We start from the raw sequence: 19,881 nt of genomic DNA on the forward strand, positions 1-19,881 counted from the left end.
TGCGGCTCAGCCTAGCCAACTTGACACGTTACAAAACCATCGTTAACACACCAAACCTTAGATGGCTTCCATTACTCTCACTGCCTTAACAGAACTTAGAAGGTTCTTTGTGACCTGATTTCCTCCAGGTCTTCTGGCTTTATCTCCTACTCCCATCTCAGGCTGTAAGTATTGAAATATTTACATTCGGTCCTGAGGTTTTCTCTAAATTTCCTAGCCGTTCCACACTATGCCTCCTGGCTGGAATACTCTTCCTTCCTTCCCCTGTAACCTGACTGAGACCTTTTCACCCTTAGGAAGCCTGTCCTGACATATCACTTTATTGCTGGTGGCCAGTACAAAACCAGGTCCACAGCTGGCACCCAATAAATTTCAACGGAACCAACCATACGCCCACGAGAATTAAGACTGATTACCACTGAATGAACATGACTGGAGACTTAGGTATATAGGGGATAAAGTGCTGCAGCAAAGGTAATACGAGCAGCCCATTAACACATGGGGAAGGCTGTTCCCTTCTCACTTTTGTGCCCCCTCCCCAAGAAACAGGGGGAAAGGTCTAGAGACATTTTTAGTTGTCACCACTGGGGAAGTAGGTGCTACTAGAATCTAGCAGGTAGAGACTAGGATGCTGTAAAGCATTCCACGATGTGTACGACAGCTCCCCTCTCCCCAACGAAGAATTACCTTGCACAAAGCGTCAGCAGTGCCAAGGTTGAGAAACCCTGACAAAGATAACGCGTATCTGGATACTGATATATAAAAACGCGCATTTACATAAACATATTATTTCTCAACTTAATGCAGTTTATAACAGGTAAAAAAATCAATATTTAATGACAGATGATTTGTCCTACATGCCAGCAATACAAAGTGTTGCATTTGTACCACCAAAACCAAAGGAATTGGTGAGTCCAATACATCTCTTCTCAGTTTTCCATTCCTGTGCCTTGAGTGGAACATAATTGAGATCAAATTCTGGTTCTGTACAGTCCAGGTTTAAAGTAGGTGGCAGTTTTCGATGATAACAAGCCAGGGAGGTAAAAGCTGCCTCAGCAGCCCCGGCAGCCCCCAGCAGGTGTCCCGTGGCTGCCTTGGTGGAGGAAACGGCAAGGGCGTGGGCGTGCTCTTTGAAAAGATGTTTGATGGCTTTGTTTTCAGCAGCGTCTCCCAACGGTGTGGAAGTAGCATGTGCGTTGATGTAGGATATCTCTTCAGGCTGTACACCTGCATCTTTTAGAGCAGCAGCCATACATCTAGTACAATGAGAAAAGCAACTGAACTTATCGGAACGACATCTAATTCTAGCAAGGTATTCACTGTCTGTATGGCTTACGAAAAAGAAATATCCAAGTACACTGGATGAAAAGAACCCTTTATGCTCTAATGACAGAACAGCATCTTGGATTACCGTGTGAGTTGGAATGCTGTCTGCATGGGAATAACAAGGCACCCCCAGGACCCTGGACTGATTCATCACCATGACATAAACATACAAACCTATGGATTTTACAATCTCTAATAAAACGTATTTCCATTTTATTTGAATCGTCCTTTCTTCCTTGAGGAAAAAGCCACATAGACTCAGGCCTAGAATAATTTCTCTTCTAGGAATTGCTTTTCAGTGGGGTGTGTTGTAGAGTTAAAACGTGGAGAAAAACATTTATAACTATGCTTTAATGTTTTCTTTCACAGTTAAATGTAAAACTTGGAATATGTCCCAATAATCTAAAAAATGTCTGTCCTATTACTTTAAGGCTCAAACACCCTTTCAAAAATTGTCTATTCGGGATATGAGAATTCTAAATAAATGAAGAAATACAAAGCCAAACCCCAAGAGAAACAAATCCAAAAATAAAACACTTCTCTGGGAAAACCTCTGAAAATCTCATGGATGTTAACACCCTTTTTTTTAGTTGTTGATCTCTGGGCTGCATACATTTCCTTAAGAGGCAGCTCAGAGTATCATCTGAGGCGTGCTGGAAGGTTTCACCTAAACATAACTATTTCCTCATCTAGCTGACTACTAGGCTGGACATTTCCAGCACTAGCAACTACTCACTAAAACTCAGAAATATAATTCAGGGGTCGGTGAACTATGACCCTGGCCAGATGCTGCTTTTGCACACACAGTTGGCCCCCGAACAAACTGGGGGTTAGGGGTGCTGACCCGTCACACAGTGGAAAATGCCCCTATAACTTTACCGTTGGCCATCCATTCCCCCAATTCCACATCCGCAGATTCAACCGACCGCGGATCCTGTAGCACTGTAGTATGTACTTAGCGAAAAAGACCCGCGTGTAAGTGGAACCGCGTAGTTCAAACCCGTGTTGTTCAAGGGTCAACTGTACTTTCATCGGAACACACCCATTCATTTTCGTACTGTCCATGGCTACTCTCAGTTACAAAGCAGAGTCTGAGTAGCTGTGATAGAGACCCTCGTAGCTGGGATAATATTTTTGGCCCACAAAGCCAAAAATATTATTTGTTCCTTTACAGAAAAGGCTTGCCAACCCCCGGCTAATTTAACTGGTTAAAACGTAATATGATCTAAGCAGGCTAACCTATGAACAAACATACTGACACATAATGTTAGTGTCAGAGGGGTGTTTTGTTTTGTGGGTTTTTTAACTTAACTCGCTACCTCTTTCACAATAAAAGCACCTTGCTTTTCCAAGTGCGGTCCTCAGACCAGCAGCATCAGCACCACCTAGGAGCTGGTTAGAAACGCAGCATCTCGAGCACCACCCTAGACCTACGGAGTCAGAATCTGCATTTTAATAAGATCCCTGGGTGATGAGAAGTCGCAGCAGAACCCTGCTGAAATGGAGCAGAGACCAGGTACACGTAGGACAAAGCGCTAACTGTACTGTGCAGGTCTGATGGAGGGCTGCAGAAGGGAGCCTCCTGACCCTGACGGCTGTTAAGCACAACTGAAGGGATGAAAATGTGGCAAAGTCACACACGGCCTTCTTCACAACGTTACTGGCCTTCGCTAAAACTCCAGATTTTGTAAGGATATTCACATGTTTTCAAATATTTCAAACGTGGTAAAGCAAAGAATTCAAAAACACTAGTTAGTCTAAAATGGGAACACAACAGAGATACAGTACACCAAGGCCAGATACTACAGTTTCCCCTAAGCTGAGACTCCAATAAAGAGTCTTACCTGAAGAAATGTGAACAAACAACCACTCTTTACCTTAAGGCACCTTCTCCTCCAGGATCAGGGGCGGTTATGTGACTGGCATCACCTGAGAGTCCGTAGCCCAAAATCTCTGCATAGATCCGAGCCCCTCTTTGAACAGCATGCTCGTGTTCTTCTAGCACCAGCACAGCTGCACCTTCTCCCATCACAAAACCATCTCTCTTGGGATGGAATGGCCGACATGCCGACTTCGGATCAGAGTTTGTGCTCAAAGCCCGGGCTCTGGAAAACGCAGCCAGCGACAAAGGGCTGATGCAAGAGTCGGCACCTCCAGTCACCATCACATCAGCAGCGCCGTGGGCTATGAACCTCAGAGAGTCTCCCACAGCATGAGCTCCCGTGGTACAGGCTGTGGACACTGCATGATTGGGGCCCTTGAGTTTATAGCGAATGCTGACCTGGCCTGCGGCCATACTGATCAGAATCTTAGGGACAAAGAATGGGCTGACTTTACTGTAACCTTTCGTCTGAAACATCAACGCGGTTTCAAAAATCTCTTCAAGGGGAACCATTCCCATGCCAATTGCAACACCAGTAGCCTCTTGGTCAGCTTCTGACTGAGGATGCCAGCCGGAATCTTTCAAGGCTAACTCAGCAGCCCCAATGGCCATAACGGTGGGAGAAGACATGGACTTGATATCTGATTTGGGCACAAAGTTTTGTGCATTGAATTGACCTTCATCACAACCTCTTGGCACATAAGCTGCAACACTGCAAGGGACACTCTTATACTCTTCACCGACCAGTGAAACGATTCCACTCTCTCCCTGGATAAGACGATCCCACACCAGCTGAGTGCCAACACCCAGAGGAGTCACTAAGCCAATGCCTGTAACGACAACCCGCCTACGCAATCTGGGTGTTGGCACAGTTCCGAAAAACCTCCTTTCACTTATCAATCGCTGGCACAACCCTGTGTGTATTAGATGAGGGCTTGTAACTTTTAGGAAACTTTGCAAGCCGTTTGACAGCATGGTTGAGACTCGGAGGGTCAGAGACGTTCTGTAGCAGACCACGACACGCCCAGCAGGTACTGACTGTTGTTGAAATACCTTAAAGGCCAAAGAAACAACATCCAAGGTGGTTTTTCTCGGGTGCTTGGTATGAGCTGTTAAGGAGCGCAGGGAAAATAATGTTACATCACTTTTACTTATCAAACCACCTGTCTGGACTCAACCCTTTTTAGACTCTCAGTACCCTCGGACATTCCAAGATAAAGAGCTGAAAAGACGACTCATTCGATTCACAACAGAACTTCACAATGAAAAATATACACGCACTCCTGGCCTGATATAGGCTGCGAAGAGCATCCTTTTTCAGGATTACCGAGGCCTTATTACAAAAGGCACAAAACACACTTCAGGGCCTATTATTTGGGGTGGCGGTGAGAGAACTTTTTTGATCAGGGTTTTGGGGACCGCGAAGGTCAAGGGTGGGGTGGGGGGGAAGGGAAGGGGGTGTGGCCAACTCCCCGCACCAACCCAGAAACCCGAGGAAAGCGTGGCGAGAGGAAAAGACACCTGACCCGGCTCCTCCACACCCCTCTCCCCACGCAGCGCCGATCCGACTCGGAGCTGGAGGGCGGAAGGAGAAGAGGAGCGAGAACCCACTACCTGCACCCGGCCTCCGGCGGCCAGCGCAGCCGCAGTCCCACGCGCGATGCGGGCGTGCGCACGCGCACAGCACGTCCACGTATGTCCGCGCACACACACGTCCGCGCACGTCCGCGCACACACACGTCCGCGCACACACACGTCCGCATAGGCGCGCACGCGCACGCCCGGCGTGCGCGCCCTCTGGGCCGGGCGCGCTTCCCCCGCGTCACCTTGGCGGAGGTCAGACGGTGAGGGGAGCGTCCGGGCGCCACCTCACCGACTCCAGCATAACTTGGGAACGAGCACGTAACGAGGGGAGATAGCATTTTTGCGTATCAAAAAGGGATCTCTTTTTTTTTTCTTTTGCTAATAATCCCAGATATTCGCCTGTTGTGGGAAGAGGGACTCCGTCATATTCGCCCGGAATGCTAGGGAAGAATTAAAGAAGTTACCGTATCGTTACAGTGATCTCTGTATCGCCCAGAATTGTTTATCATAGCAAAGTAGGACTCACCGCAGTTGTCTATTTTGTGGTACATCTAAGTAATGTGCAAACATTTAAAATAATTTTATAAGTGAATATTTATTAATGTGGAAAGATGTTGATAATTTCTTAGAAGATCCAAGTAGTAACTTGTATTTTTCCTTTTTTTTTAAAGGGTTTTCTTGGGGGCGGGGTCTGGTCTGCAAGCAAGTATAATGATTGCGGTGTTTTTCCCTTATTTTATTTTTTAATTTTTAAATTATTTTGCCCACTCCTTGTGGTGTGCAGGATCTTAGTTCCCCGACGAGGGATGGAACCCAGGCCCCATGCAGTGGAAGCCTGGAGTCCTAAACACTGGACCGCCAGGGGATTCCCATTCCCCCTTATTTTTGCTTAGCTTTATTTATCATCTTCTCTATAGTATACAAACAATGCTTTTGTCATAATAAAGTTACTTTTACTTTTTGAAACTTATTTTCAGCTCTTGGGCGGTGCTCAAAATATCACAGCCAGTGTCTGAGAATGGAGACAAGACCAGAATAGAGAAGAACGTAGACATTTATTTCTAAGTGTTCGAAAAATTCAATAACTTTTATTTGCTCAGAGCTCACTGTGAATCTATCAAGGGAAAAATAACATGAAAATATAAAAAAGCAAGAAATCAGCAAGGTAGTATTTGTTTAGATGACCATCTGTTGCTCACGTGCTGACCCAGGTGCGTTTTGTGTCCTTCTTTCTTCTGTAGATAAAGGATTGACCATATAACCTGCATCTGAACCTCTCAGCGTATTTGTTTCTTTCTGGACAGTGTGCCTCTTGATGGCTTCCAAGTAGAGTGCTTTGTCTTCTTTCCCAGCTCTAGGGAAGAATTTGGGAGCTTAGCTTTTCCTAGTTAGTACTGGATTTAAATGTGTCTGGAAATAGACTTTTTCTAAAGTAGTTCCCTAGTATGACCTTGAGTCATCTTTGATCCAAGGCCTATTCAGTCACTTCTTAGGTTGACCTTCTTTCAGTGACGATAGAGTTACTTTAAGAGAAATTAAAACAAACGTGGTTATAAAATACAACTAAAAGTTAAGGAGTGAGAGGTACCCAAACTTGCTCTCTCCTCTCTTCATGGCTATATAATATTTTAAAATCATAGTGCGAAAAGTCCTAAAATATTTTTTGAAGCCAAACTCATATGAAACACAGTTTTAACATGCTGTTCTTTTTTCTTTTGTAACATCACAAAATTATCTTGGATAAGAAGTGACAAGTCAATTAAAATATTGTAGAGGGAATTCTCTGGCGGACCAGTGGTTAGGACGCCCCGCTTCCGCTGGTTGGGGAACTAAGATCCTGCAAGCTGTGCAGTGTGGCCAAAAAACGGAAAAAAAAAATTGTAGGAAAGTAAAGCCACCAAAAGTCTTTTCATTTTTATTTCTACCTCTGATCTTTCCTTTGGTCTGGAAAGGGGTGAGAGATTTTATGGTATTCTAATAGCTATACTGTATGATTTAGTACCATATTCCTTGTTAAAATACCATGGTGTTTTAGCTAAAGTACCAAAATCTTCAAAAAGGCTCCACTTGCCATAGCCTTTTGTTCAGACATATGTTTACTTAAATTTTTTGTAATGTGATTCAAAACTATCTTTCCAGATATAGTTCCCATTCTCTATTAAAATAGATTTCCACCCAAGATGGCTGTTCTCTTGCACTCTGTACATCCTCTGCCTGACGAGTGCCTGCTTCACCTACACCCTACTCACGCGACTGACCTTCCTACAGACTTGCCCCCAGCCCCAGCTGGTGACTAATCTTTAGATCAGAACCTCTGTAATGTGAGAGTTCATCAAAGAAGCAGTGAGGGGCGTGCCTCACTGTTGGTAACCGATGAGCCAACCTGACATCAATTGCCCTATAACTGGTAACCTCCCCCTCCCCCAGGAGCAAAGACTGCTGCCATGTCCTGCCCACCGTCTGCTGCAGACGGTGGGGTGTCACTCCACGACCTTGCTTCAGACATGTAAGATCCCCCCATCCACTAAACCACTGGTGTCTCTGTCACTGACTCTGGGCTCTTTCTTTTGTCTTGAAGCTGGGTAAGCCCAGGGCTTGCAGGCCTGCAGGGTGCAGCCCAACACCCAGCAAAAGTGATCTTATCATCTCTAGGTTGACTTCAGCTTGTCTTTTTTCATCTCTGTATCTTTGCTTGTACTTTCTTTTGTTCAACATTCATTTTCTTCCTAAGCTGTGCTAGAAGCTGGCATATGAAAATGAATAGGGTATGGTTCTTGCTTTCAGGAAGTTCATAGTCTAAGGAAACAGCCATGGAGACAAATATGTGCAAACCACTGAAACAGGTGCTGGAATAGAAGAATATGACAGAATTATAATAATACAAAGGAGACAACTGGGTCAATACTACCTTCCAAAGTCAGGAAAGCCTTCAAAAAAGTTGACCTTTGAACTGCATCTTGAAAATGAGTACATGTTTGTCTAGTAAATTTGGTGGGAAAGGGCATCCTGACAGAGTAGAACAAAGGCCTGGATACCTGATATCTTCCACAAACTGCTAGTAGTAGTTCAATGTGGCCAATGCTGGATGTGAGGTGTGGGACAAAGCAACAGTGAAAGCATGAGAGTGAAGCAGGGGCTGATCTGAAAAAGTCTTGGATGTTGTGCAGAAGACTTTGGATTTGATCCTGTAGGTCAGAAATGATATGCAGGCAGCCCTGGTCTAACATGGACTGCAACATTCTTTTACTGAATCTAAATTCCTCTAGGAAGGAAATGGTAAACTCTCTCATTCCCTTCACCGGACTCTGCTAGTTCTTTTGTCTTGAACAAAGCCACTTAGTACATTCAAGTTTCTTGCCTGACTCGTGACATCATTTGGCGGTAGAGTGTGTGTTGCTGAAATCTGGCCTCTACGCTGGTGCCAGATGAAATCTCGGAGACAGAGTTTTGGGTGAAGTAGAAAGAAATGGATTAATTGCTTTGCCAGGCGAAGGAGGCCACAGTGGGCTCGTGTCCTCAAGACTGTGCGCCCCGCCCTGGAGGGGGTCGAGAGAAGTCTTACGATGTTCAAGGAGCAGGGCGCGGTCAGCTCGTGGACATTCTGATTGGTTGGTGGTGAGGTAATGGGGAGTCGGCATCGTCAGCCTTCTGGTTCCAACCGGTCTGAGGTCTACATGCCTGTGGGCAGCAGACAGGTAACTTCCTCCACCTTGTGGGGTTTTCAGTATCTGCAAAACAGCTCAAAGGATGTGGCTCAGAATATTCTCTATAGTCCTGGAGGAAGAACTAAAGGTCCTCGCCTGTTTACTGGCTAAAGTATTGTGATTTGGTCTTGCTTGACTGTCTTCCTTTCTTTCTGCATTTTCTCACGTCTCTGGCTATTCTTCAACTAAAGTTTTTCTACAAACAGAAGGCAGGTGTAGGATGTGGGTGGAGGTCTATTCTGGGAAGGCCCCATAGGGTCCTGCTCGGTTACATGTGGGCAAGGGGTAGCCATAGAAAACGTTTCAGCAGAAGAATAACATGATCAGATGGGTGGTTTAGAAAGATCATCGTTGCAGCATGTGCAGGGGGATTGGGGAATGTGGGAGTGGACATGGGGGAAGAGAGTTAAGACTGGTGAGGCTCTACGGAGGGGATGAATTGGGGGCTTGGGATTGACATATGTACACTACTATGTATAAAATAGATAATAAGAAGAACCTACTGTATAGCACAGGGGACTCAATGCTCTGTGGTGACCTAAACGGGAAGGAAATCCAAACAAGAGGATATATGTATACATGTAGCTGATTCACTTTGCTGAACAGCAGAAACTAACACAACATTGTAAAGCAACTATGCTCCAATAAATATTAAAAAAAAATTTAAAAAAGACTGGTGAAGCCCTAAACTAAGGCAGTGGCACGGAGGAGAGAGTGCTAGGATGCTGTCCTTAATTAAATGTGTGTTGGGGGCATTTCCTCCCACAGCTGGAAAGTCCTGCCCTTCCTCATCTCATTAACCTCCCAATTTAAGGGTTCTTTTCAAATTCTTCTTCCATGAAACTGCAACCACAGAGGAATTTTCCTTCTTCTAAACTAATAGTTCTCCAAATTTACCGTGCACCAAAATCACCTGAAGGGCTTACCACACACATTGCTGGGCCTCATCTTTTTTTTTTTTTGCGGTACGCGGGCCTCTCACTGCTGTGGCCTCTCCCGTTGCAGAGCACAGGCTCCGGACGCGCATCCTCAGCGGCCATGGCTCATGGGCCCAGCCGCTCCGCGGCATGTGGGATCTTCCCGGACCGGGGCACGAACCCGTGTCCCCTGCATCGGCAGGCGGACTCTCAACCACTGCGCCACCAGGGAAGCCCTGGGCCTCATCTTTAATGGTGGGGCTTGAGAATATCCTGATAGTTCCCTGGTGATGCTGATACTGCTGGTCTCACCAGTGCTCGAACTCGATGACTCTTATGAAGGCGGGGCCTGTGCTCATCTCCTCCCCTGCTTCACAGTGTGTGGCGCACGGCCATTGGCTTCATAACTATTTGGTGAATGAATGAATTACAGAATGAATTAATAAACACATACCCTTATGCATATACCACTTTGTGCATTTCTTACCAAATGATTTTTTCACAGTAACTCTGTTTCATCAACTGAAGGGCTATCTGTATGTAAGGTATTCTTATTCATTTTGTCCTTCCTACTAGATTAAAAGTTTCTTATGTCATCCATCTCAGACTGCTTTGCATACAGCATGTGCTCAATAAATAATAGTTGCTTAATTACTTAATACAGTCACACAGTAGTGAGCTACCACATCAATTCCTGAGAGGCTTTAACCCTTCTCCTTGCCAATAACCTTTACTGAGGTCAACATTTTCTCTTTTTTAAAAAATATATTTATTTATTTTTGGCTGAGTTGGGTCTTTGTTGCTGCCCGCAGGCTTTCTCTAGTTGCGGCGAGCAGGGGCTACTCTTCTTTGAGGTGTGCAGGCTTCTCATTGTGGTGGCTTCTCTTGTTGCGGAGCATGGGCTCTAGGCATGCTGGCTTCAGTAGTTGTGGCTCACGGGCTCAGCAGTTGTGGCTTGCGGGCTCTAGAGCGCAGGCTCAGTTGTCGTGGCACACGGGCTTAGTTGCTCCGCGGCATGTGGGATCTTCCCGGCCAGGGCTTGAACCCATGTGCCCTGCGTTGGCAGGCAGATTCTTAACCACTGAGCCACCAGGGAAGTCCCAACATTTTCTTTTTTATGACAAAACCTATCCTGGGGAAATTTCAGTGAGTTATATCTTTATTTCATTTTAAGAATAGTGCCACCATATGTCAACTCTAAAGATGATGTTCTTAACAAAGCTGGAATCCTAAAAAGAAATTCATTATCTTGAAGCAAAAAAAAAAAAAAAAATCAAGTGAATGAACAGGAAGTTCAAAGCTGATTTAATACTAGAACATCCTTTTATGTGTTTGGAGCAATGGTGGGTATAAAGAGATTGACTAGCTTAAAACCTTTAACTTTTCTAAAGGAAACTGAAGAATCAAAATACTTTCAACTTGACTTAAGTGGAAGAAGCAGACAGGGAAAAGAATGGGCCAAGTCCCTTGTTATAATAAATTCCCTTAATAGCTTCATAGATGGTGGTATCCAAGAGAGAGAGTAGTTACTCAAAGTAAAGAGTAATTGGGGGGCTTCCCTGGTGGTGCAGTGCTTAAGAATGCACCTGCCGATGCAGGGCACACGGGTTTGAGCCCTGGTCAGGGAAGATCCCACATGCCACGGAGCAACTAAGCCCGTGCGCCACAACTACTGAGCCTGCGCTCTAGAGCCCGCGAGCCATGACTACTGAGCCCGTACCCCTCAGCTACTGAAGCCCGCGCACCTAGAGCCCGTGCTCTGGAACAAGAGAAGCCACTGCAATGAGAAGCCCGTGCACCGCAACGAAGAGTAGCCCCCTCTTGCTGCAACTAAAAAGAAAACCCGCGCGCAGCAATGAAGATCCAACGCAGCCAAAAGAAATAAATTTTTTTAAAAAAAGTAATTGGGAAGGATTTAAATTTCAGGTGAATTAAAATAAACAATAATTTAGTGAATTACCATTGAAATGAGGATTTCTATGATTTTATGGACTGTACGTTATTTTAACAGCATTAATTTTATGGCATTGGTTCTCACACTGTGGTTGCATGTCCCTCACAAAAGTACCTTAAAGCCATTATCTACTCAAGGGGAAAGCTAAGTTGATAACATTCTATTCCTCCCCCACCACAAGAGCATTCCTGCTTCAGTTCTAGAGCGCCTCCACTTTGGTGTTTTGTATATACTAGGTTTCCTCCTAAGGGTTTATTTGAAAAAAAAAAGTGTTCTGTAGCCTTAAAAAAAGTCATAAATACTAGATAGTATATGATAACCTTATACAATTATTATAAGAATAAATGAGTGTGCTGATGGAAAGAAGAAACTCAAAGGGAATACTGTTTGTGATAGAGACAGCTAGTTACATCCCAGGCCTCCCACCTCCCATCCCACAATTCCCAGAGTTGTGGGTGGTGCCTGTCCAGCTAAGGACTACATTTCCCAGTCTCCCTCCCTTTTCATCTAGGTGGGGCTTCATTTTCACTAATGATACAGTAGAGAAAACGCTGTTTGTCATTTCTGGGCCCATGTGGTTAAGAAGCAGGTATGCAGTCTTTCTGCCCAATCACTAACTAAATGCAAAAGTCTCTGTGGCCATATAGCAGTAGTTAGCAAACCACACGCTAAATCCAGAAGGCTGCTTGTTTTTGTAAATAGTTTCATTGGACATACCCATACACATTCATTTTAAGTACAGTTGACCCTTGAACAACACGGGTTTGAACTGCATGGGTCCACTTATATGAGGATTTTTTTTCAACAATAAATGCTACAGTGCTACATGGCCCACTGTGAGTTGCAACCTCAGATTCAGAACCACAGATACAGTGGAACCTCAGATACAGAGGAAGTTATACACAGAATTTGAATGCTTGGAGGGTTGGTGCCCACGTTGTTCAAGGGCAAACTGTATTGCCTATGGAACAACTGCAAAGGCAGAGTTAAATAGTTGAACCAGAGCCCCTATGGCCACAAACCCTTAAACATTTAATATTTAGTCCTTTATAGAAAATGTTTGTTGACTTCTATGGGAGGAAAGGAGCCTGGGGCCCTGCATCATTATCTGGAGGAAAGCTGCTCACTGACAAATGATACCTCTTGTATGAACAAGAAAGAAATTTCTCATGTTACGTCACTGAAAATTTCAGTTACGGCAGCTAGCAACACACTATCAGTTAAACATTATTCTTGGAAGCTGGTCCAAAAACCTACATATTTATTAAAAACTTCTCACATATATCTGGCAAGTGAATGGTAACTGAAGTGGGTGGTTATTGCTCAGGGTCTTGCTCAGAGACACTGGAAGAAAATTTCAAATTTAAAAAGCGAACTGACGATAAAGCATCAAGATTATTCAAAGAAGCTACTTAGACAAACAACTTTTAAAAATATATAGTGTCAAGAAAAACATTTGTTGAGGTTTGGAAAAGAAAGAAGGCATTGGTAAAGTACACTTTCAAGGTCATGGAGAAGTAGATGATGGATTAAAGATGTTAGGATTCTTCTTTTAAGAGGAATAAAGGACGCTGATCACAGGATCTACCTGCGAAACAAGGTCACAAATTAATACGTACACTTACTGCATGGGATGCATAATTTTGCTGTCTTTCCTTTCTCCTCCATTCCATTCTACTTTGTCGTTATTGGATATGTGTTTTACTTTGGTCAGTGGAGTCCACAACCCACTATGTTGCAAACTGCAGTTTTGAAAAAAACTTCTTTACAGAGGCATCATATTCTCTGAGCTGGGACTTATGCAAGAGATTTTCAATCATTTATCTAATTCCAAAAAAAATCCATATAGGAGAAACCCAGCAGAGTTTATGTGTTTGGTTTTGAACGTGGTTTTCTGCTTCCCTCTGGGGTCTTTCATCCACATTGACTTAGGAAGGCCTGACCATCTGCGAGGAGGAAGCTGTAGAGTAGTTTCATCTGGGGGCAAAGGGGTGGTTGGAATATAGGGGGTTTCTCCACCGTCTGGCTGGATCTATTGAGGCCGGCCCCGAGGCGCCGAGGAACCTGGGTTCCTGCGCTGCACCAGCCAGCAGCCCCTACCCCTGCGCGAAACCCCCGCCCCTCCACCCCACCCCGCGGTCCAGACCACCAGACACACATGGGAAAAGCCCCGCGGTCCGGACGACCAAGACCCACACCCCAGCCTGGTCGAAGCCCCCAGGCCCTGACAACCAGGCCCCTGTCGGCCCAAGCCCCCAACGGCCCCAAACAGCCCCCAGCTCCTCCCAGACGAACCCCACCGGTCCCGGATACTAGTCCCCGCCCCCTGGAGACCAGCCGTCCCCCTCACCTCCCGCCGAGTCCCCAGCCCAGGATATCAGACGCCACCCCCCTGGAAAACCCCCCGTCCCCTGCAGATCACCCCCCCACACACGAGCCCTGCCCCCCGCCACGAGCCTTGCACGCCCCCGCCCCCCCGCCCCCTGGAGACTAGCCCCTTCCCTCTCGGCTGGGCCCCGCCCCTGGAGACCAGCCCCTTCCCTCTCGGCCGGGCCCCGCCCCTGGAGACCAGCCCCCTCCCTCTCGGCCGGGCCGGCCCCTGGAGACCAGCCCCCTCCCTCTCGGCCGAGCCCCGCCCCTGGAGACCAGCCCCCTCCCTCTCGGCCGGGCCCCGCCCCTGGAGACCAGCCCCCTCCCTCTCGGCCGAGCCCCGCCCCTGGAGACCAGCCCCCTCCCTCTCGGCCGGGCCCCCGCCCCTGGAGACCAGCCCCCTCCCCCCGGCCGGCCGCAGAGCGCGGCGAGCTGAGGCGCCTGCTCAGAGCGCACGCGGTGCGGGCGGGGGGAGGGGGGGTCACGGCCGCGCGCTCGAGTATGGCGGCGGCGGCGCTGGGCAGTTCCTGTGGGTCAGCGTCCCCGGCGGTGGCCGAGCTCTGTCAGAACACCCCGGAGACCTTCCTGGAGGCCTCCAAGCTGCTGCTCACCTACGCGGACAACATCCTCAGGTGCGGGGCCGCGGGAGGGACGCGTGCCAGCGGGCGGGGCGCGGCGCACGCGCGGCCGGGTTTGGGGGCGCCCGGCCGGCCCCGGGGGCGCGGAGGCCGGGAGGGCCCCGGGCCTGGCTCCCGCTCAGGGGGGCGGCGGGGGGGGAGCTGGGGCCGCCCGCCAGGGGCCTGGAGACCCGCCCGGCCCAGCCCCGCCGGAGCGGAGGGAGTCTCTGCACCTGTGACCGGACACCTGCTGTCGCGGAGCCCAGGGCGAGCCGGGTCCCGGGACGCGCGGGGCGGAGGAGGGGAAGGCGCGCCCCGGGCTCTGGCCTCGGTCTGGCGCTTGAACAGTCTTACGTGTCAGGACAGGAGCGGCGACAGCGTTTCATCCCCACTGCGTGCGTTTTACCCACCAGCAGCCTTCAGTTGCCATTGGGCTTCTCAGAAGTTTGCCACGGACAAGATGTTTTCTTCCCAGCGTTTTGTGAATATCCTAATACTAGAGCCTAACACTACCGTGGTGTTTGTGAGGATAACCTTGGCTAAGAGTAGTTTGTTTCCTTTTACTCTGAGCACACTTCTAGACCTCTAAGGAACCTTACAGATTTGGGGAATTGGGAAGTAAGTTTTATTAGTCATTTTGAAGCATTACGTCCCTCCACTCTTAGATCAAATGATGTGGTGTCCTGAGGGACGGGATGTGTGGGGGAGGGAAAAGGAGCCCCACGTGCCTCCGCCTTAGTGCTGTTAGCTCGTTTATCAGGGCGCCGTGATCATATAGGCTCTGCCCCCCGCCCCCCAGCCCCTGGTGCGCTTGCTTTTCTAAGGGGTGGATGTATTGGCCTGAAGTCTAAAAGGAGATCCTTCGCAGTGTCAAGGTTATAGATTTCACGTGACCCAGTTTTGGAGACCTTAGTTACAAGTGCAGTGTCTTAACCCATGGCAGTTTTAATATGGCTCATATAGGCAACATTAATGATTTAAAAAGTGAATTGAAAGAAGAACATATTGAGCCCTTGTTGTGTGACAGATGCAGAGAGGGATGCAGCATGTGCACTGTGCACAGCTGCACAGTTAAGACCTATATGGGGGCCGCCTTCCTCCTCTGTGACACCCTCTCAGCTCACCTTCTCAGCCCTGGGAGATCTGACAGCTCTTCAGAGCGCAAGGATGCCAGAGGATTCTGCACAGTGAACTCCGAGGCAGAGTTCTCCAGAGGCCGTCAGCTAGCACCTCCCATCTGGAAAGCCACCAAACTATTTAAACCCCATTCTTCAGAAAAGGGAGTTGCCCTTGTAATGAGGATTCACTTCTGCTTTCAATCCAGGGAAACCACAAATGCTGAGATCAAGGTGTTTTGAGGAAGGAAGTCTTTTCCATCATTATCGTCATTATGAGTGTTTACCAAACTCATAGTAGAAACGTGGCATGCTGTCAGTGTATGTTATAGTCTCTACGATGGCTTATGTTTCTTACCTTAAAAAGGTTTTTTATCCAGAAAGGGAATTAGGAGTCTGGAACTCATATAAGTGGAGATGGTATGAAAAACTACCCTTTTTAGTTTGTCTTAAGTAATAGTATTAGTTCCTGCCCTCATTCTTTTTTTTTTTTTTTTTTTTGCGGTACGCGGGCCTCTGACTGTTGTGGCCTCTCCCGCTGCGAAGCACAGGCTCCGGACGCGCAGGCTCAGCGGCCATGGCTCACGGGCCCCAGCCGCTCTGCGGCATGTGGGATCCTCCCGGACCAGGGCACGAACCCGTGTCCCCTGCATCAGCAGGCAGACTCTCAACCACTGCGCCACCAGGGAAGCCCCCTGCCCTCATTCTTACAGTTCAAACTCGTTTGGTCTTCAGAGGGGGGGAAAAATCCTCACCTTTTCTTCTGCTTCCAAGTCCAGTGATTTGCTTGCCTCTTAACAGAAAAGCCCCAGGCCTCTTCTTGATCCCTTAGCTACACTGCATTACAGACAGGCTAATCTAACTTATTTGAGAATAGAGGAAACCATCGTTTCTTTTGCTGTTTTAGGAACACCTTTAGCATGAGCGATAAGGGGTGTTGTCTTGATATCCTTTGCTCCTAACTCAGGATCTGACATAGTATTTTATAGGGTGAGTGCTGAACTGAGAATTTCATTTGCAGTTTTTTAATTGTTGGTGTTAACAGTGATATTTGTCACTATACACTGGTGAAAATAATACTTTGGGTTAAGTTTGAAATTTTTGCTTCAGATGATGTTTATCCTATTCCCCAACTAAGGCTCGTAAAGCTAATGAAATTATACAATGAAGTATATACTAATTTGCATGCACAGTGTACCATGGGTTTGAACCGTTTTTTCAGTTCACTGACTTATCGATAAAAATCAGCTTTCCTCAGTATCTGCCTTTCAAAAATCTGCAGTAGTTTTACTGGCATTCCATGTGGGTTCCCTAGGAAACTTGCTTCATTCATTCTTTAAAAAACAATATTTGACTAAATTCGGGGGGACGAGGGGAAGATGGCGGAAGAGTAAGAGGCGGAGATCACCTTCCTCCCCACAGATACACCAGAAATACATATACACGTGGAACAACACCTACAGAACACCTACTGAACGCTGGCAGAAGACCTCAGACCTCCCAAAAGGCAAGAAAGTCCCCACGAACTTGGGTAGGGCAAAAGAAAAAACAGAGACAAAAGAATAGGGACGGGACCTGCACCAGTGGGAGGGAGCTGTGAAGGAGGAAAGGTTTCCACACACTAGGAAGCCCCTTCGCGGGTGGAGACTGCGGGTGGTGGAGGGGGAATGCTTCGGAGCCGCGGAGGAGAGCACAGCAACAGGGGTGCGAAGGACGAAGCGGAGAGATTCCCGCACAGAGGATTGGTGCCGACCAGCACTCACCAGCCCGAGAGGCTTGTCTGCTCACCCACCGGGGCAGGCAGGGCTGGGAGCCAAGGCTCAGTCTTCGGTCGGAGCGCCGGGAGAGGACTCGGGATGGCGGCGTGAACACAGCCTGCAGGGGGCTAGTGCGCCACAGCTAGCCGGGAAGGAGTCTGGGGAAAAGTCTGGACCTGCCGAAGAGGCAAGAGATTTTTTTTTCCGTCTTTGTTTCCTGGTGCGCAAGGAGAGGGGATTAAGAGCGCCGCTTAAAGGAGCTCCAGAGACGGGCGCGAGCCGTGGCTAAAACCGCGGACCCCAGAGACGGGCATGAGAGGGTAAGGCTGCTGCTGCTGCCACCAAGAAGCCTGTGTGCAAGCACAGGTCACTATCCACACGCCCTTCCGGGGAGCCTGTGCAGCCCGCCACTGCCAGGGTCCCGGGATCCAGGGACAACTTCCTCAGGAGAACGCACGGCGCGCCTCAGGCGGGTGCAACGTCACGCTGGCCTCTGCCGCCGCAGGCCCGCCCCTCACGCCATGCCCCTCCCCCCGACTCCGGCCTGAGTGAGCCAGAGCCCCCGAATCAGCGGCTCCTTTAACCCCGTCCTGTCTGCTGAGCGAAGAACAGACGCCCTCAGGCGACCTACATGCAGAGGCGGGTCCAAATCCAAAGCTGAACCCCGGGAGCTGTGCGAACAAAGAAGAGAAAGGGAAATTCCTCCCAGCAGTCTCAGAAGCAGCGGATTAAAGCTCCACAATCAACTTGATGTACCCTGCATCTGTGGAATACATGTATACACAACGAATCATCCCAAATTAAGGAGGTGGACTTTAAGAGCAAGATTTATGATTTTTCCCCTTTTTCCTCTTTTTGTGAGTGTGTATGTGTATGCTTCTGTGCGAGATTTTGTCTGTATAGCTTTGCTTCCACCATTTGTCCTAGGGTTCTATCTGTCTGGTTTTGTTTTTCTTAAAAAAATTTTTTTTTTCTTAATAATTACTTTTTATTTTATTAACTTCATTTTATTTTATCTTTTATTTTATTTTATCTTCTTTCTTTCTTTCTTTCCTTCCTTCCTGCCCTCCTTCCTTCCTTCCTTCCTCCTCCCTCCCTTCCTTCCTTCTTCTCTCCCTCCCTCCCTCCCCCTTCCTCCCTCTCCCCCTCCCTCCCTTCTCTCTTCCTTCCTTCCTTCCCTCCTTCCTTTCTTTCTTTCTTTCATCTTCCTTCCTTCCTTCCTTCCGTCCTTCCTTCCTTCCTTCCTTCCGTCCTTCCTTCCCTCCCTCCCTCCCTCCCTCCTTTCTTTCATCTTCCTTCCTTCCGACCTTCGTTCCTTTCTTTCTTTCTTTTCTTCTTTCTTTCTTTCTAATTTTTTCCCTTTTGTTCTGAGCCGTGTGGATGAAAGGCTCTTGGTGCTGCAGCCAGGAGTCAGTGCTGTGCCTCTGAGGTAGGAGAGCCAACTTTAGGACACTGGTCCACAAGAGACCTCCCAACTCCACATAATATCAAACGGCGAAAATCTCCCAGAGATCTCCATCTCAACATCAGCACCCAGCTTCACTCAACGACCAGCAAGCTACAGTGCTGGACACCCTATGCCAAACAACTAGCAAGACAGGAGCACAACCCCACCCATTAGCAGAGAGGCTGCCCAAAATCATAATAAGTCTACAGACACCCCAAAACACACCACCAGACGTGGACCTGCCCACCGGAAAGACAAGATCCAGCCTCATCCACCAGAACACAGGCACTAGTGCCCTGCACCAGGAAGCCTACACAACCCACTGAACCAACCTTAGCCTCTGGGGACAGACACCAAAAACAACAGAAACTACGAACCTGCAGCCTGCAAAAAGGAGACCCCAAACACAGTAAGATAAGCAAAATGAGAAGACAGAAAAACACACAGCAGATGAAGGAGCAAGATAAAAACCCACCAGACCTAACAAATGAAGAGGAAATAGGCAGTCTACCTGAAAAAGAATTCAGAATAATGATAGTAAAGATGATCCAAAATCTTGGAGATAGAATAGACAAAATGCAAGAAACATTTAACAAGGACCTAGAAGAACTAAAGATGAAACAAACAATGATGAACAACACAATAAATGAAATGAAAAATACTCTAGATGGGATCAATAGCAGAATAACTGAGGCAAAAGAACGGATAAGTGACCTGGAAGATAAAATAGTGGAAATAACTACTGCAGAGCAGAATAAAGAAAAAAGAATGAAAAGAACTGAGGACAGTCTCAGAGACCTCTGGGACAACATTAAATGCACCAACATTCGAATTATAGGGGTCCCGGAAGAAGAAGAGAAAAAGAAAGGGACTGAGAAAATATTTGAAGAGATTATAGTTGAAAACTTCCCTAATATGGGAAAGGAAATAGTTAATCAAGTCCAGGAAGCACAGAGAGTCCCATACAGGATAAATCCAAGGAGAAAAACGCCAAGACACATATTAATCAAACTGTCAAAAATTAAATACAAAGAAAACATATTAAAAGCAGCAAGGGAAAAACAACAAATAACACACAAGGGAATCCCCATAAGGTTAATAGCTGATCTTTCAGCAGAAACTCTGCAAGCCAGAAGGGACTGGCAGGACATATTTAAAGTGATGAAGGAGAAAAACCTGCAACCAAGATTACTCTACCCAGCAAGGAT

At 47.4% G+C, this 19,881-nt stretch overlaps 2 protein-coding genes across 4 annotated transcripts in view; one reads left to right on the plus strand and one right to left on the minus strand.

Annotated features, from left to right (window-relative positions):
• Positions 1 to 821: 821 nt before the first annotated feature.
• OXSM (3-oxoacyl-ACP synthase, mitochondrial) lies at positions 822 to 4,922 on the minus strand. 2 transcript variants are annotated; one of them, XM_082655102.1, is made up of 3 exons: positions 4,823 to 4,922; positions 3,204 to 4,261; positions 822 to 1,256 (listed from the first exon to the last, which is right to left on the minus strand). In XM_082655102.1, the coding sequence occupies exons 2-3, from the start codon at positions 4,181 to 4,183 to the stop codon at positions 854 to 856; spliced, it is 1,383 nt and encodes a 460-aa protein (XP_082511228.1). In that variant the 5' UTR covers positions 4,184 to 4,261; positions 4,823 to 4,922; the 3' UTR covers positions 822 to 853. The 2 variants fall into 2 exon arrangements, with proteins under 2 accessions (XP_082511228.1, XP_082511229.1); XM_082655103.1 differs by having other exon boundaries at positions 3,204 to 4,317; positions 4,823 to 4,853.
• Positions 4,923 to 14,149: 9,227 nt separating this feature from the next.
• NGLY1 (N-glycanase 1) overlaps positions 14,150 to 19,881 on the plus strand; it is a 63,007-nt gene continuing 57,275 nt past the window's right edge. For both annotated transcript variants that reach the window (XM_082655205.1, XM_082655206.1), the window contains exon 1: positions 14,150 to 14,369. In XM_082655205.1, the coding sequence (XP_082511331.1) occupies positions 14,239 to 14,369 (131 nt within the window). In that variant the 5' untranslated portion in view covers positions 14,150 to 14,238. The remainder of the gene's footprint in view (positions 14,370 to 19,881) is intronic.

This window comes from Grampus griseus (genome assembly GCF_964374135.1).
Source record: "Grampus griseus genome assembly, chromosome: 5".
NCBI lineage: Eukaryota > Metazoa > Chordata > Mammalia > Artiodactyla > Delphinidae > Grampus > Grampus griseus.